The sequence below is a fragment of the Haliotis asinina genome, chromosome 2 (genome assembly GCF_037392515.1).
Source record: "Haliotis asinina isolate JCU_RB_2024 chromosome 2, JCU_Hal_asi_v2, whole genome shotgun sequence".
Lineage (NCBI taxonomy): Eukaryota > Metazoa > Mollusca > Gastropoda > Lepetellida > Haliotidae > Haliotis > Haliotis asinina.
In genome coordinates, this window is record NC_090281.1 from 53,665,441 (window position 1) to 53,683,468 (window position 18,028).

The window sequence follows — 18,028 nt, forward strand, 5'->3', positions numbered from 1 at the left end:
AGGCAGTCAAATCCGATACCAGTGTCAATCCCTTTGGAAATGCTCCCCAATCCACCCAAGGAATCAGAGAAGCAAATCTAATTTCATGGTGAATACATTTCCTGTTTTGACAAAATGCATTTCATCGAAACAATTTTCAAATTGCTTTATTTTTTTTCAACTTTTTCTGTATATTTTGAAAAATATGTAAGTGGGATGGAGAAAGTTTTGATGTTGGTCTCGAAAGGACTGGATCAAAAGTCACTTCTACTGAGTTGCTTCTCAATTCAAAAACATAATAACTTGATACTGATTCTTTGAAAAGAACTCAGAAATACGATTAGCGTGGAATTAATGTCGTAATAGTACCATAAACAGAATGAATTAATGTTTTTAACATGGAGTATAACAGTCTTGGCAAAAAATAAAATTTAATTTGCATCACGTTTAAATGGGAAGAGTTTCATGAAAAGCGAAGATATGTTATTCAACCCCAGACTCAAATCGATAGCGTTGAAGAGGCCAATTACTACACAACTATACGTGTTTTTAAAAATCTGTGAATCTTTTTAGTTCACAATGCTACACACTAAAACACATTTTCGCAATGGCATCTGTTAAAATTTACCCGTTTCTATGAAAAATGCCCAACATATTCAGCAGATTAACAAGAAATAATCCTCTAAAATTAAAGAAAACAATCCGAGTATATTCATATACGGTCCATACTTGTTTCTTAAACATGCGTGGTGTCTCGACTGGAAATATGAGATAATGTAGTTCTCAGTTCACTTCAAAATCAGGCAAAAAGGCCACGCAAAACTGACAACATTCAATTTGTATAAAACACATTTCCATATCACTGTCTCCTAAATTATGTTTTTTCATGCCAAGCTATTATATTATTGTCATACTTCCATTATATAATCGTCCGTTTTTGCTTCTCCATCCTGCAATTTTGTTTCGAAGGTAATGAAACTTTTCTTTTAAATTTTACTGATTCATCCTTGGTCTCGCTTCGCATTTCCCCATTCTCTCACTGACACCTATTCATCCCACGGCCACCTTTATCAACACTCTTCATTAAATCAATACATCTAATTTTCCATAACTTCACGTATCATTACTTGTATTTGTATTGAACATGCGGTAAACGCAGATTAGTAATTCCCATAATTACAAAATTAACTCTTTTTTGCAAGAAAGACGCCGAGTCTTGGCTTACACACTAGTTCTTTGGCATCAGTGAGCACGTGTTTTATCACCATGTCCACAAAAAGGTTTGGTACCATCAACTGATCGCTGTTTTCTACAGGTCGAAGCATTTAAGAAGCGTACTCTAGGAAGAACCACCAATGGAATAAAATAAGGAATAATTAATCTGGTAAAAGAAAAAAGCTCTAGCGCAAAAACGATTACCCTTACCATCAGAATCTTCGTTTGGCACTACTGTTTAGCCATAAATCAAATTTACCTCAAACTTTTAATATTCCTCATGGCGAACCTCGTCAAATTAATTGGAACTTTGATCAAATATCTTGATTTGTCTGGACGGGCAGAGCTTTTCAAAAGCAGTCAATTGGTTGCGTTCTCCCCTGTAGGATTCTGACTTTGAGCTCGCCCAAGTCATGAGCTTGCATTGCTTCCCTTTGCAGTTCTGTGTTGACAATTGGTTGATCGGAGAGGCAAGATTGATGGGAAAGTGCCAACACACGTGATTGATGTCAGAGAGCTCCACTTCCGCGTCACGTGGTCACAGCTACAGACTAGGAACCAATGAGGATCCATGTTGTATTTAAGCACGTGCCGCGTGTTACATGCTTCTAGTCTCCTCATGGTTCCTTCCTATCCTGGAACCAAAGACTTGCCTCAGGGCCTTCTTTGGCAATTACCCTCACCAAGTCAGCGGAATCAACCGTCGATGTTATTGACAAGCTAACAACAATAAAAGAGTACGAGTCACGCCGCCTGAATCAGTGCTCCCCATAGCCGAGTGACTGTTATATACAACCATAGCCACCTGTCAGTTGCACCATCGCTTGCTCAGCTTGGAAGAACAAGTCTAGAAGCCAAGCATAGCCCCAACACAGCACAATTGTAACACAGGCGTAGACGGACTCCAGATACATCCCAATTGATTTCATCAACGATAATGGACCTCCTGTTGTCGGTGTTTTCTCTCTGCATTCATTTCAGGTAAGCCATCGCTGTTATTCTTAGCTTTTACTACCTCATTGCTAGCTTAACTCTCACACGTTTCATTCCGAGACATCAATCACAATAGAAACCTGGTGATTACGGCTTCGTTATATATGATTAATTGACACGAGTCAATTTCGCACTGCTTGAAATGTACACGTGTTCATTTCATAACCACAAGGCGGTGTAGTGTTTTAACTCTATCGCTGAATGTCTAACTAAACGTGTATATGGCATTCCTTACAAAGAAAATCAATTGTTCCATGTCTCTGTTGCTCCCTGACTTAACCAAACACCGGGGAAACACATGTCTCGGCCTCTCTGACATCCTTAACACATGCCTCGACTGCCTAATATCTCCCTCCATATAATCGTCTATTCCACCGCCCAAGCGCTTGATGTATACCATTGCATCAGTGTCTTATACTGGGGTCCCAAGTTAACTCGAATCGCATTATCTGTATCTTATAAAGCGTAAGATGAAATAACTCAATTATTCTTCGCGATTACATAAAACTACAGGATAATGATCAACCTGATCAGTTGTATCGCCCGATTAGCTAGAAATGGAACCAATGCATGTAGAAATACTATATTTGCAAGAAGAACCTTGTTTTAGTAATAAACAAAATACATTATTAAATACCGTACGTCCTTGAACATTCGTTGATGTTATGGTGGTACTTAGGTCATAACTGATAGCTAATCAAATTTCTGCTGTGTGTAATTGGTCTCGTGGAACAAGGCCCCAGTTGCTCAGCTCCCAGCGCTGATAGTTAACAGTAAATACGGACACCCAAACACATGTAGAATCGGGTCAAGAACTCAATAGTCATTATCTCCCAACAATAACGGAGTCCGACCATTGACCTGTCTCCGTGGCATCGTATATCAAACAGCTTGCCTTGACAGTAAATATTCTCAATCCACAAGGCCTTGTCGCTGACAGTGGGTTTCATCATGTGTCACAACCAAATAAGGAAGGCATGCTTAATATCTGTTTTGAAGAATGACAAATGCCCAAGCTAATCATAGAGTCCGGAACGGGACATTGATCTGTTGTGGTCGATAACGTATTTTTTTTAATAAAACCATTTTTTGAAATGTGATTTGCAAGTTCTTCACCAGAAATAAGGAGAGAAGCATTTGAGGGCAAAGAGAGGCTGATGTTGCATCTTTGGTCGATTCCGACTTGGTCCTCCTATACAATAATATCTCGCGGTGCAGGTCACAACGGCCAGCTGTCTCATTCTTAAGCACTTGGCATGGTTTACAGAGAGTCTGGTAAATTTAGGTCTGCCGTGACATCGGCATGGTCAATATTGGGGCAATGGAGTGGAAGAATATTGGTTAGAGCCTTCGAGAGCATTGCATCGCAGGCATTGATTACAGCATATGTAAAGTACAGGCCGGGATCGTGAACTTCTGGGTGTGCATCCATGAAATTAGCATTAAGTACCCTGGTAATGAACATTTGAACCGTACTTTTTACTTCGGGGAATGGACTTATCGAACATATTCTAATCTAAGGAATCGCGGCAGGCATCAGGGACGAACTGATTAAAGGACATTCATTACAAGCGGTTCAACACTGCTGAGAAGACGGTGTCCACAGTGTGTTAAACGTGAAGAGAAATAATTATAGATCTATGATTTTTGTAATTATATCTTAGTGATGTATCCTAAATTTATAATAGGCAAGTTATCGTTATCTTAGCTTTAACATATAGAGATCGAAAAGTGATAGCAAGTCAGCAGCGTTGCCGTATACAAAAGCATTAACCATGACAAAATATGTTCTGCCTCATAAGTGATTGCAATGGCCGTCTGACATTAGGAAAATCAGATAATATTATGAATCCTATTCGTAAAATTTGATGTTTTCAAAAGGCTCATGAAAGCGTTTCGCTTTAATAATGCTAAAAAATGAACTGTTACATGAAAGCATAGTGACTGGATTTCAGTTTAGAGAGGCTCAATGCAAACAAGCTGTTTTCAAAATGACAAATTTGTCTTTTCCCACTAATCATATTCTATGTCCTTTTTATTCGACAGCTAATGATGACTTACGCCTTTTATTGATATTTATTGATGGATTGCGTTAAAATTCTCTTAAGTAGCAATATTGTTAAAGTAAAGTATAATGTATGTGTCACGTTACGAACAAATGTCTTCAACATCTCATCATTACCCTTTCATCTTCTTAGATTAAACGTTGACAGCTATTCCAATGAGCACTGATGTAAATGTAAAAAAATGATTAAACAAACTTAAAATGTTCTAAAAGGAAGCCTTGGTTAAAAAATATCAATTGACTGGGAACGCAAGTTGTTTAACTTTATGACGAAGGGACATTGCTTAGCGTTAAAAGACGCTGCCCCTCTTGAGAGTACATCCCCCATTCTGCTTGCTGACAATTAGATTTGTGAATGTTAACGATATTACCTGTCGAGTAGTGTCTCAGAGTTGGATTTCAGGCCCTGCCCTTGTCAAAATATACAGGAAGAGCGATGGTTCTTAAAAGCACTGGTGGAGGCCTTGTCGTGATCTGATTGGAACAAATTGGCTTCGAACTTTAAGAGCGTCTGGTGCTTTCTTGTTCGTACGTGAACCGAAAGAATTTATGGCCACTGATTGTCAACGTGTGACATGTCTGCTAATGAAAAAACTGTTTACAAATGCAATATACTATTACAAACACAGACCCTCGTGTAACTTTATAACGTGTTGCGAGAATATAGTAATCCTCTAACAATGTACACACTGCTGGGACGTGAAAGGAAAACGCATATGTTTGATGTTGGTTTAAAATGACACAAAAATGTAACGGTGATTTATTTGAAAAGGACTGTGATCGGATCGAAAGTTTAGGTAGTTTCAGCTTCTGTTTTAGCCCATGTAACGTTTCTTATACTTTAACGAATCCAGTTTGTAAATACATTTTTGTCTGACAATTTGTATCAGACAGTTTACAAATGCATATTTGTGTTGATGCTATGAAACATTATGTTTTTTAATCGGAGAATCTAAACAATTGTCTTGAACATTTGTAATTTGTAATGTAAGTTTAGGGCATCATATCGACATTATCTGATGGTGTGTTTTTTAACACATGTTGTATTTATTGGCACAATTCACATTGTATTCAAACATTTTCAACTTGGTACTTTTCTTATTACAATAGCCAGTGCTAAGCAATATGTAATTGCAGCATTGTTTTGTGAGTGTTGTGACAGATAGTATCTACTGGCTTCACGAAATTAGTACGAGTCACTTAAACAAAGATTATTGTTACAATTGAGACAACACTGGTAAAATACCCTTACATATTTGAAGACTGAGTGAGTATAATTTAACGCCACATGTATAAATATTGATAGAAGATGACTAATCTCGGGACTGATGTACTTGATGAAAATTATCGTACAATCGCCACGGAACCGCTTCGGCGTCACGTGACTTTATAAGTATCTTTAAGATTAAAGAGAGTAATATGACACACACCCGTTCTGTATATTCAAACACGCAACTCTTTCTGTCAGAACTCTGGAAAATGGAAAAGAGTTGTTTACGGAAATGCTGAACGGGGTTCAGATGACAGACAATGAGCCGAGTAAATGTGAAATATTTCACCTATATAAATATGAAACGCATTCTCACCTTTCGGCCTTTTGAAATCGAAATATGCCTTCACGATTTGATATTAACTTAAAACTTCGAGGATTGTCTATGTAAAGGGTATCGACCCTCGTTAATCTATTTGATATCAAAGACATTCAGGTAACGTCTATTAATCATATCTTTCATTTTATATCATCTATCAGTTCGAATTGTATGTATTTCGCATTCAAGGACACTGGCCAGTTCTACTATAAATGCGATATTCTTGACCGCAACATTAAATTCTATCAAACCTCATTGAGCAGAGGGGTAGCAGAGTGGTTGAAGCAGTCGCTCGTCAGAATGAAGACTGGGTTTGATTCCCCTTCATGGGAACAAATATGTGAAGTCCATTTTCGGTGTCCCCACCGTGATATTTCTGGAATATTGATGACAGCGGCGTAAAACCTTGCTCACTCACTCAGCTTTATGATAAAACGCGAAATCTGAGCATTCCGTGTTTTAACTCCAAAGTCTAAAAACTATACAAAACGAAACGAAAACAGAAACTAGCCAAGGTTGACATCAAACTATTGTGTAACCGCAGGTAGTACAAGCAGCCAGGTCATGGTGACCCTATTTTTTTGCAAACACCGGGTGTCGTCACTGATTTTTAATGAGCTTTTAATTATCTATATTCTTTAGCCTTTCCACAAAACCGTTTTCGTCCAGTAATATATACTCTGACGGTTAATAGTTAATTCAACATTCACACTTAACGTCGTAAACCTGGGTTCGATTCCCGTCATGGTACAATACGCGAAGTCCATTTCTGGTGTCCCTAGCCTTGATACTGCTTGAAATTTGCTAAGGGCGACGTAAAACTACACTCACTCACTCAACACAGTTTATTATGTCTCCAACACCTTGATTACTCAGTGACCTTTGACATCAGATTACTTCACCAGATGGCACTGTATTTGACAAGTCAACATTTGAATTTAAGGCATAATCGAAGTTCTGTTCGATTGTACATCCCAGGTCACGGAACGATAGTGAAGGCGGTTCAGAAGTTCTTAGTAGAAAGGCGGTCGTTAATTTGGTCTTTCTTTAATCAATATTGAGAAATCGAGTGAGGCTTACTTTTCATTCCAGTAGGAATTTCATCAAGGTTCCTGCAAATTGCCTTCAACTGAAAGAACGAAACCCTTTTTTAAAAAGGGAATGGCTAGACCGGTGCTTTCTACCAATTGCTAAAGGCATGATTGCCTGCCTGCGCAAATAGATAAATCACACACATTGTTCGTAATGTCGCAATTTTTTGAAGTTCAAAAGACTGTTTCGGACCTTTGTCCTTTGCACAATCATAAACATATCAGCCGTACGCAAAAACAAACAAATTAATGACAGGAGATGGGATCTTTTCTATTTGCAGATTGACGTTTCATCATGAGTCATTTCGCCGTGGTTATATACCCCTCTTAGTAACAGTATACATGCCACATTTCCCTTTGTGCTTCCCGTGAGGGATCTGCTCTAGAATAATGCACCACGGTTGTCGACGGAGTCGTGTAAAATGAGGTACCTCCAGTTCGGCGTCGTGTTATCCTGAAGAGGAGCCCTATTCACAGCAAATAGGCTAAATAGTACTTACAAACAATTGCCATGATTTCAATTTAACTATCTGGAACAATAATCATTTATCTTCCAGACCCGCAGCCATATCGCCGAGTGCGGCGTAAAACTAAACTCGCTCACTATCACCCAGGTACCGTATGCTGCGGTTATATCAAAATAAACGGGACAGATAATGTTAGTTCGTTATAAGCGTAGCTACACATTTGGGCCAACAATATACAGACAATGCCCAGTACCAATTATGCAGTTCCTTTCCCCTCGAGTTTCATTGTGATGTGATATCTATATAGAGTCATTGCTAGAGAATAACCAGTCACGATTATCGGCTGAAACATTATGCGAGTGAGTTTAGTTTTACGCTGCCTTTAGTACTGTTCCAACAATATCACGGCGGGAGATACCAGAAATGTACCTAACATATTGAACCCATGGGGGAGTGGAAACCGGATGTTCAGCGTGACGAGAGAACGCTTTACCTACCAGGTTACCCCACCACTCCCATCTGAAACAGAATTAGTGCAAGTGCAAAGGCAGATAGTCGCGAAAACGTACGATTGTACAGCTGAATACAAGTGATGAAGCAAGATGTTCACAAAAGGTTTAGGATATTCTGCACCCCCTCCCCTCCACCCACCCTCTCAAACTTACGTTAGAAGCGTCTGTCACCTCGTCACCTGACGCCACACAACACTTCTGGCATACAATGGGCCAGCATATTCTGTGACAAATAACATGTTTACTGAATATATTGGGACTCAAAACCATCTGCTAGTACATCATTGCATTCAATACATCGGAAACAATCTCATACTGAACCAATATTATCTTGCCATGACATTTAGTTATCTGTCGCTTACACTGGTATGTCAGGTATCATGCTACAGCTGATATGAAAACCCCTCACACCTGTTCAATATTTATTTATAATTTCCAGTGTTGATATTCTTTTATATTAACAGTAGCCAAATCTAGGCGATCATTTAACCATACGGTTTGTTTTCCATTCAGGGTCGACAATCTGTCTGTTTCCAGATGACTTGTCCTTATTTCAATTTCTGTGATGTCGATGACCTACGTTCATCCAAAGCATGAAATGTCGTACAATAAACAGTCCTGTACTCACATCGTGGCATGTAAAGCGTAACGAAATAATCGCATATTCATTCACTAAGGGCGTTCCATTTACAAGAACAAAGGAAACTAACTGTGGTTATCAATTTACTATGTACAAGGTCAAATAATTATTTTCTAACAACCACTGACCTTAGGTCAGTGATTAAAGCCTATCTATATTTACGTGACCCCTTAGTCTCGAGATAGCAATGTAACTGTCTTCCATGCATTCTCGTGTCTCTGTTTTGGTGAACAGCTCTCGTGAGAGTGATAACAACAATGAGATTCTAAGTTATTGCAGGGTATTAAATGTTATTAGATGGCAACTGAGTGATTAATGTCAGGTCAGTGATCAAATCCTTATGAAAACAAGAAAAACTGTACCCCTCCAAAATTGATCCCAAATTCTTTTAGGTATTAACTCAATCACTCATCTATTCTTTCATATTCTGGACACTGTCTTGCCCGATTACTGTTTTCGGGAATGATTAAACGGCATCTGGAATAACGTAGAATAATTATTGATTAAATTCCACTGGTCTAATAATAGCGGCAATGATATGCATTTTTACTGCAAAATCGAAGTTTGTGTATCTGTACTTTAAGTACTTTCGACGTGACTATATGGCTGACAACACCGCTTGCGGTATGAAGACATAACGGTTAAACAACCCTGTTCATCATTTGCCACAAGTGATGGCACCGCGCGAATGTCTATATACACACTGACATATTTCCATATATCGTCGCCTCGATGTTCATATAATACATTTACAACTTGTCATTATGATTCACACAAATCAAATGTAATCATTTTATTCTGAACATCTCGATATAGATCATATTTCATGTATATTATGGCGTTTTCTCATTAAGGGTTTTACATGGATGTTGGCTCTCATTGATTTTCCCATGAAATCCTAGAAGCAAACTGTACTTTATGTGCTCGGAGATAATATATTTCCAGTCAACTGGCCATTAACCGTCACATGTATGTTCTCATGACTTAGAAAGGACACCATTGTAAACTGGTGACGATAAAAGGGTGGAATCGGTTGTGTCAATACACTAATATGTGATCAAACACCTGTAAATTACTATTTATGGGCCGGGTATAACCGTCTGATGTATATCTGCACATACCGGCCTATACTAAAATGATTTGTGTTTTCTCTTCACAGCGTACATTTATATCGCCGGCTCAGTTATTCTATAGCTCGTCAGAACTTTGTGGTGAATTGTCAAAACCGTGGGTTTATCATGTCATATTATGTAACACGACACAAAGATTGGTCTCTCTGTACCCGCAAATTAAGATCCGGGTTAGAGCTGATCTTTAGTCGTGCTTGTCGTAAGATGCGACTAACGGGATCGGGTGGTGAATCCCGCTTGCTTGGTTCACACATGTCGATCTTCACGCTGTTGATCACTGGATTGTCTGGTCAGATTCCATTATTTACAGACCGTCGTCATATAGCTGGAATATTGCCGAGAGCCGCGTTAAACATTGATCAATATCTTTTGGGGTGACAGATGACAACCTTCGTCAGAAGGCGCTGAGTATCCTTCAGATATTACTGATGTCATTATCATCTCCACCAAAAACTACCATGGAAAGAATGCTTGTTGATAAATGCCATTATTCCAGGTATATGACGAATGAATCCAATGACTGACATCATGAGCATCGATCCAAACAATTGGGATGACATTCATTAACCATACCAGAGATCTTGGCCACGCGATCCCGCTTGTCTCCTCTTACAAAAAGCATGGCATGCTGACTACTCATCCTAACCTGTTATGGGTTCTGCCGTAAAAAAATCCAAATAGGTATGATAATCGACAGTTTTAGATATAATACGGTATCATAGCTGTTTAAAAAGTAAGTCTGCATTGTTTCAACGACTATTTCACCCTCTTAGCGGTAAGATTTGTAATCATTTGGGTCAATTCCAGTTTTGTAGTGAATGTCTCCCTTTGCCCTATTGTTAAGTATAATGTCTCAGTTCAAATCCAAACACTGTGTTTAGGCTACCTGTAGTAGCTGAAGGTATAGTGCTGACGAATGTTTAAGCGAAAAGGATTGTGGTAGAGATTTATAAACAAGCTCACGATATAATCGCAACCGTACAATGGACTGCTTTTAGCAGCGATGTCCGATGATTAGAGAAAGGTTTTTTCCACTGCGATTGACAATGCTACACAGGATACTTTGTTGCACAGGATACTTTAATGACGAACCCATTAGCAACTGTAATATTTCCTGAAGATGAGAATGCAAAATAAAATAATGACAGACAATTATCTTACAGAGTATGATATGAATACTGATGACACACACTATGCGAATACCAACGATTAATTTGCACTTTGTTATAGCACAAAAGGGATCGACAGCGATCGTTTCTGTTTATATTTTAAGTACAGCCAGTCATATTGCTGATCAGTCCCGTTCTTCCTTTAGAAGTTTGAAAGATGGTGTTTGTTGTTCCGCTGGCTTGCGTTTGACATTACTTGGATTAAACAGGTACGTACTAGTGACGTAGGTACGTAGTGATGGAGACGTCGTTATATGGCTCGGGACGGTGGGGAAGGTCAGTGGGTCGTTCGTCACACTGAAAATACGTTTTCAATTTTCCACATAGGCACAATGTACATAGGCTATCAATGGTGTCCTTCTCTTGGTATTGCACGAATATTGTTAAAAGCGGCATAAAACCATACTCATTCCTTTACTCTTTCCTCAATATGAGGTGCCCTGTGTTTAGTAACTGAACACGTTCTATTTTTTGTTTCTCTGTGGAGCAAACATCGAGATACACCTAAACATTCGGTATGCCTCCGTTTGTGTGAAAGAAATTGACTTTGAATCTAATATTAACTGAGAATCGATCCCTGGAACCTCATCCGTCAGCTGATCGATATCAATGACGGCCGAGCCGTTGAATTTCATAGATGCGTAGTAATGCCTAAATTTCCATTATCACAAAATCCGAATCAATTGCCAAACTTTTGAACAGATATATGTCTGTCTTGTAATTAACAGGACTGAAAGACTTTTTAACTTTGGCAATGAAAACAACTACAAATGGAACTTTGAATTTGATAGATGTGTGAAGTTTTTTTTTTTTATACTCGTTGGCTCCATTTGCCGTGTGAAAAAGATTAGTATATACACAGTTTCAGCACTTGCTACAGAGTTTCAGACAAAGTCCCAAACCGTCGCCAGGGTAATCTGTCTGCGCCTTGTTTAGTCGTTTTCCCCATACTTAAACGCTAAGGAGTATTTGAACTTTACGAACAAAGCCTTCACTTCAAAGGAACGAGGTATCAGAGGTTTCAGGAAGACATCAGTGGTGCTGAGCCTTCCTTGAATCTGCAACAGAATGATAATGTCCTTCAAGGGACGCGTCTAATTATGCAACCCCAATCACAGATCCCTGGCATACCTTCCAGCAAGCACATCTCCACGTGCTGTTGGAGGTTGTCCACCACAAAACAATAACTGGGATAGATTCCTAGGTTTCTGTGTAAATATGTCTAGCCATCCTCTGACACGAGCTGATTCTGGAGGGATAGCGTCCGTTTGCTTTCCTCTTGCCTTGCTTCTGCTCTGTGATCTTCTCTCAACAAAAGAACATGAAGTCGGGGTTATGACGCTGAGCTGGTGGACTGTGTTTGAGATGGATCGGTGTTACACATGTAGTCTGGGTGGTTCATACTTCGTCTATTGATTCTGCATCTTACGGGATGGTCTGGACGTGCGTCTTCGATGACTGACTGAATCCCTCATTCATTTAATCCAGAGTTATGAAATTATTCTTCATAGGTTCTTTTTAGCCGTTTGATATGATTATTTAAGGTAACTGAATTAGCATATATAGTGTTATATTTGGATTTGGTGATTAGTGAGTGTGGCTTCCAAAATAGTTCATTTATACAACTCATTTGGGCTTAGTTTTAACACTTGTCCTTACAAATCTGTTCAGTGTATTGTAGCTCAATTCGTTTTGTTTTCTGACATTCATAAAGTGCTCAACTATCATATGCTAAAGGGATCACTTCCGTGGTCTAGTGGATTAAACAGATTTTAGTGGTCCTGGTTCGATCGCGTGGTCGGATTATAGTAGACGTTTGAAAGATGGTACTTGTTGTTTCCATGCCTTAACAGTTGAAGCGTTCGCTTATCGGGTTCGATTCGACGTGGGTACAAACTGTGAAGCCCAGTTCTGGAAAATATACCAAAAGCGGCTTAAAACCATACCCGCTCACCGTAATTTGTCTGAGAGGGGGTATCAATAATGTGCAGTATTGACTGCCTCGATAAATCAAATATTGTTAACTACAAGGAGTCACACACTTATTTGCACGACGCTATATGAGTGAAATAATCTTCAAAGCGATGTTTAACTCCATTGCGCTTTACCTCAAAGGCTGTGAAAAGCGGCTCTGTTAGCTGGCGGCTGTAGACTATGCTGTACATAGAGGAAAGTGGGGTCGCGAAATACATGCCTGACAAAAATATGGTGATTAAAAACTAAAAATGGTCGCTGAGATCAAAGGATCAAAGGGGAGATTTCTCTTTTGATGTACGTAAACAGCCAAAATATACAATCTCCCAGCCCAGCATCTTTGTTTTGATATTCCTTGGGTATGTAATTTAGCTTTTCCCGACCCACGACTCCCGCTGTGGTTTGGTTTTTGTTTTGTTGTTGTTGTTTAACGCCGATCTCAGCAATATTCCAGTTACACAGGAACGGTCTGTAAATGAAAGGAGCAAGACAATCGGGTAAGCAAACACATGAGTATCGATTAACGCAATTGGGATAACATGACGCAATTGGGATAACATGACGCATTTGGGATAACATGACGCAATTGGGATAACATGACGCAATTGGGATAACATGACGCATTTGGGATGCATGATACGATGACATTGCTGAGACACCAACATAGACAGACATCCCCCAACCTCCCCCCAACACACACACACACAAATCTCACATGTCTAACATCACATTCATATTGAGCGTCAATCAAATGAATATCAATATATCTTTCACGAACACCTTGAGTCATCAACAATTTTTAAGAGCTCAATTCATAAAATTTCACAGCTATTTTGGCCACGTGCTTTTGAACACGGGTTACTAAATATTAATTTTCGATAACGTAAAAAACCTTTGTGAATTTTTGAAAACGTATGTTAAGCATTTGAAACTTTATTGACTACCTTAAAAACCAAGTTAAGGCCGGTTACCATTATAATAGGTGGCACTATAGTCAATGTTTTGATTAGCATCAAGGGTTTGATTCCCCAGTTATGTTCTACATGTGAGACTCCGGTTTTATGCCGCTGTGGTGTTTAAATATTTAGGGTCTGCGTGAAATCTCTCTCTCTCTCTCTCTCTCTCTCTCTCTCTCTTTGTCAGACTTTGTCCTTTTACCCTGAATGTACTTTAAAAACACAGGCCATCAGGTCACTATTGCTGCTGTTAAATGCGATTTTACCTTTAACACACATGCGATTAGTTACGACACATGGTTGATACTTTCTCTGGAATCGTCCATAGTGAAGTGATTCTAATTCGCAAGAATCTCATGGCTTTTAGTGCTCAACACTTTCACAGAGTGCCATAGATGCAATTCGGTACGTCGAAGTGATATGTTTGATAAGTCTTAAAATGCATTAAAGGGACTTTCTGTTTTGGGAGTCTAGACACAATTACTTACCAAGTACCCATCTGGATTCAGACCTGGTCGTTTCTGTGTCCAATACGTGTAATTTGGGACAATGCGGGTGTCGGCCTAATTGGCCAACTTTCTCCTTACAGCTGCGTATGGGCCCTTTATGCTTTATGGCATGCAGTTGGGAGGTACGTTTTAGGGAATGGCGGTACTTTACTGGTGCAGCAATTACAGACACGTAGGCTGTTACGAAGACAGTAATAACCTACATCCGTTCGTGAGCGTTTTCGGAAACTGTCTCATTTTTGGCAAAACAGTCATTTCGTTGAAGTCTGTCTGGAGATACCCCATAACTGCAAAAAAGATTTGATTCCTAATCGTTATGTTTACCAAAACACAGACGTGTCGTTATAGGAAGAGACAAAACAAGGTCCATAACCATAAAAAACCCATCTACTTAAACCAGTGCATTGTACAATCCCCACAAGTGTTAATGGATTCCTATCATATTCAGTTTGTTTGCATAAAAAGACGTCAACTGAAACAAGAACAAGCTGGGGTAGACGGCACAGTACAATTAATGTCACGTAGGATGTTGTGACGTTATGACGTTGTAACGTTGTATGACTTAGAACACATTCTAATTAATCATTTGATCTAACACTGGTTCTCGGCTTGGTCGTTCTAAGTTTACGCCGATAAAATCTCACTTCTCCTGAGGTATTTGAGGTTTCATCGTATTATCGAATTCATGATTATTCCACCGGGATGTATTTTGTACACTTGCATTATACCTGATACCTGTCAACCATATTTGTTTGATGCTTCTTGTAATTCGACACGAGACAGCGAAGCTAAGTGAAAAACTGGGAAGATATGGCTCAGACAAAGTACGAAAATGGTCTCACTTGCATGTGGATGGTTTGATGTGATTGAACCACGAAACTAATTATCAAAGCTATTCAAAACCAAGCAAAATCAGACATCAAACTTTGAAATATTACTGGAAAATAGAAATTCAAGATAGCGTGCAGTGACCCTATTAGTTACATGCAACGGGGCTACATTTCAACAAACATGCAGCATTTTTCATTAACTTTGGTAACTAAAACTGGCATTTACTTACGAAAGCACTTATTTTAAAGACTTGTGCTGGTGGCAAGGCCCCCAAATCCCTTGTTAATTTAGCTAGTCGGCTAAAGCCGCCTGAATAACATGGAGACCGTTACGAAGGAAGCAGATCCCCATCAAAATGGCGGAAAGTGTAGGGTGTGTTGCCAGTTGTCTATGTTGCTACAGTCATTAAAACGTTTGTTTGCAATTTGTTGTTTAACGTCTCACATATGGATATAAGAGATGAGTTCATGTGGTGGACTTTCAAACTCCTATAACATGTTTCCATGCTGATAATTAAATGTCAGTGTTCAGCCTACATCTTATTGGACCAGAAAATCCAGTGCTCAGTGGCATGAACATCGACCTACGCAATTGGGATACGGTGACATGTGTCAGTCAAGTCAGCAAGTCTGGCCATCCGATCCCGCTCGTCGCCTAAAAATCTTTTAGCAGTTTAAGAAGTCAGATTATACCGATTCATCCTGTCTATTTATCTATGAACAAAAGAAGAGACATCTTACGCATTGTGAATTTAAGACAATGTTGCAAACTTTGTTTTGTTTGTTTGCGCTTAGGATAATTCCAATTATATGGCGGCGGTCGGTCGTTAAGACTGATTACGAGTAATACACCATCACTTATCCCTACGATAGTATCAGTAGCAGGGTAATTGTGTGTAAACATATTTTGGTCCAGTGATGACTTGGGTCGCCTGACTTTCTGCCGAAAACAGACACAATCAATAACTGTGTATTATGCCAAATTTTATTTTCAAAAGTTTTAAATCAAGTCATATTTACAAAGTACCTCCACGGATGAAAATGGGAAAGTGTTGACTAAGCGCGAGTACAATCTTGTTTAGGGATATGGAACTTCAGTGTCAATGAATTACTTGTCCTACTATCCCGGTGTAAAGGGAAACAGCTGTGAAAACATACATAAATGGATCAGTGATGGCACCAGACGTTCGCGAAAACAGTAGGCATATATTGCCTTAATGCTAGCCATTTTCTGCATATATACCTAAAAATGGATACACATGTATGTTTTACTTGACACATGTCAGCAGTACGCCCGTCATGCTACAACGGCCTGTAAAAAACCAGACGATAAAGTGATCGATGGATCGGAAAATCCACTTATTCTGAATTAAGACTACTGTGCAGAAGTACAGAATGTCGATGCTAATAAACATGTACCACGTTTTGGAAACAGGTAAAACTGAAAACTCTTTTGAGGTCAGTTTCAACATTTTTGACTAAGCATACTTAGATATTTAAGTCCACCAGCAGAAACTTAAGTCTCCCCAGTTGAATTAAATACAGAAAGTCAGTGCTAAAGTATTCCCAGTCTCGACTATCATCAGATAATAAATTCTTTTTGGTGTGAAAGGTAAAATAAGCCATAATGAACTTATGGATCATGGATCTCTGTAACCATGGAGATCGCGAAGACGTTAAGAGCCCTACCTTAAGAAAATATAACTTCCAAATGAAAATAAACGAAACGTGACAAAATCAAACGATAGGTAAATTGTGCTATGCTTATTAGCACGAGATCTGTGACTATGATGAAATAATGTTTACTATTATTTTGTCTGACTGTTTCAGTAGTCTTTCTTCGCATTAAATATTTTGAAAATGTTTGGTATTGTAAGCAATATTCATGGAATTATCAGGTATGGTTATCGATATAGAAATGTCAGGCGATCATTCTACCAACAATAGGCACTGTTTGTATTTATGTGCAGGAAATCAACGGTCTAGACCAATACCCATTTAGTCTGCGTGTCATACAATGTCCTCTGCCAGTGGACGTAGTCAATATGATATCTACATACACGTCTAGCGCCTATGTTCTAACATACGCTATCATTTGTCAAATATATGGAGTTTTCGGGACCCCTGCAATATTGTAGCAATATTTCAACCTGCCACCGCTGTAACCATAGCAATCATATTTGAATTACCGTACAAGATAGTCCCATTTGAAAACATTTATATTTAAAGTTAGATATTTTTTATAACTGTCCGAATAGCCTTAAAAATTACAAGTCGCCCGTCTGCGACTAGTTTTATTCGAGACGCTAGGAATACGTATGTGGCTGTCTAATATGGATTAAATTATTACTAATTCGGATGTAAATAGGTAATATCGACCGTCAGAATTACATATAAAAAGTACGACCTTGTCTATGACTGCGAAATATATTCGATGTCAAGAATATTAACATGGTGTATACACACTACTCTCTTGAAATTATTTGGAAATGTATCGATTTTTCATGAAAACATTTATCTTCCAAGTGTTTAGAAGGAGAGTTAGACACAGTTGTGGTTCCATGGTTGCGTTTTCCTACAAAATGAGTACTTAAAAACGACGTCTGTGTCTCCTTGTTATGAAAAAGTAAGCAGTTTATCAAATAATCAATAATACACCTTAAAGTAATTCTGTTTTTATCATTTACAGGAACGCTTCATAACGCGAATGCATTTAACTCTTGTTAACGAACCAAACCCTCATCGATATAACGCACTGAAACAGGTAATGTTGCCACTCTGCTGAAACTTCAACAAAGTCTTCCAATATGTAACAGTTTCACAAATAATATTTCGGTCAATGGTTATTCATGAAGCATCAGTTTTGGGTCAGTGTGTCTTCATAATACCATCCATAGCTGGTAAATGGC

The 18,028-nt window shown here is 38.8% G+C and overlaps 1 protein-coding gene across 1 annotated transcript in view; it reads left to right on the forward strand.

The window, feature by feature from the left end:
* The first annotated feature begins 1,770 nt into the window (after nt 1-1,770).
* Nucleotides 1,771-18,028, forward strand: part of LOC137272686 (gamma-aminobutyric acid receptor subunit alpha-3-like) — a 100,056-nt gene continuing 83,798 nt past the window's right edge. The window contains exon 1 of the mRNA XM_067805065.1: nt 1,771-2,175. Coding sequence (XP_067661166.1) covers nt 2,132-2,175 — 44 coding nt within the window. The 5' untranslated portion in view covers nt 1,771-2,131. The remainder of the gene's footprint in view (nt 2,176-18,028) is intronic.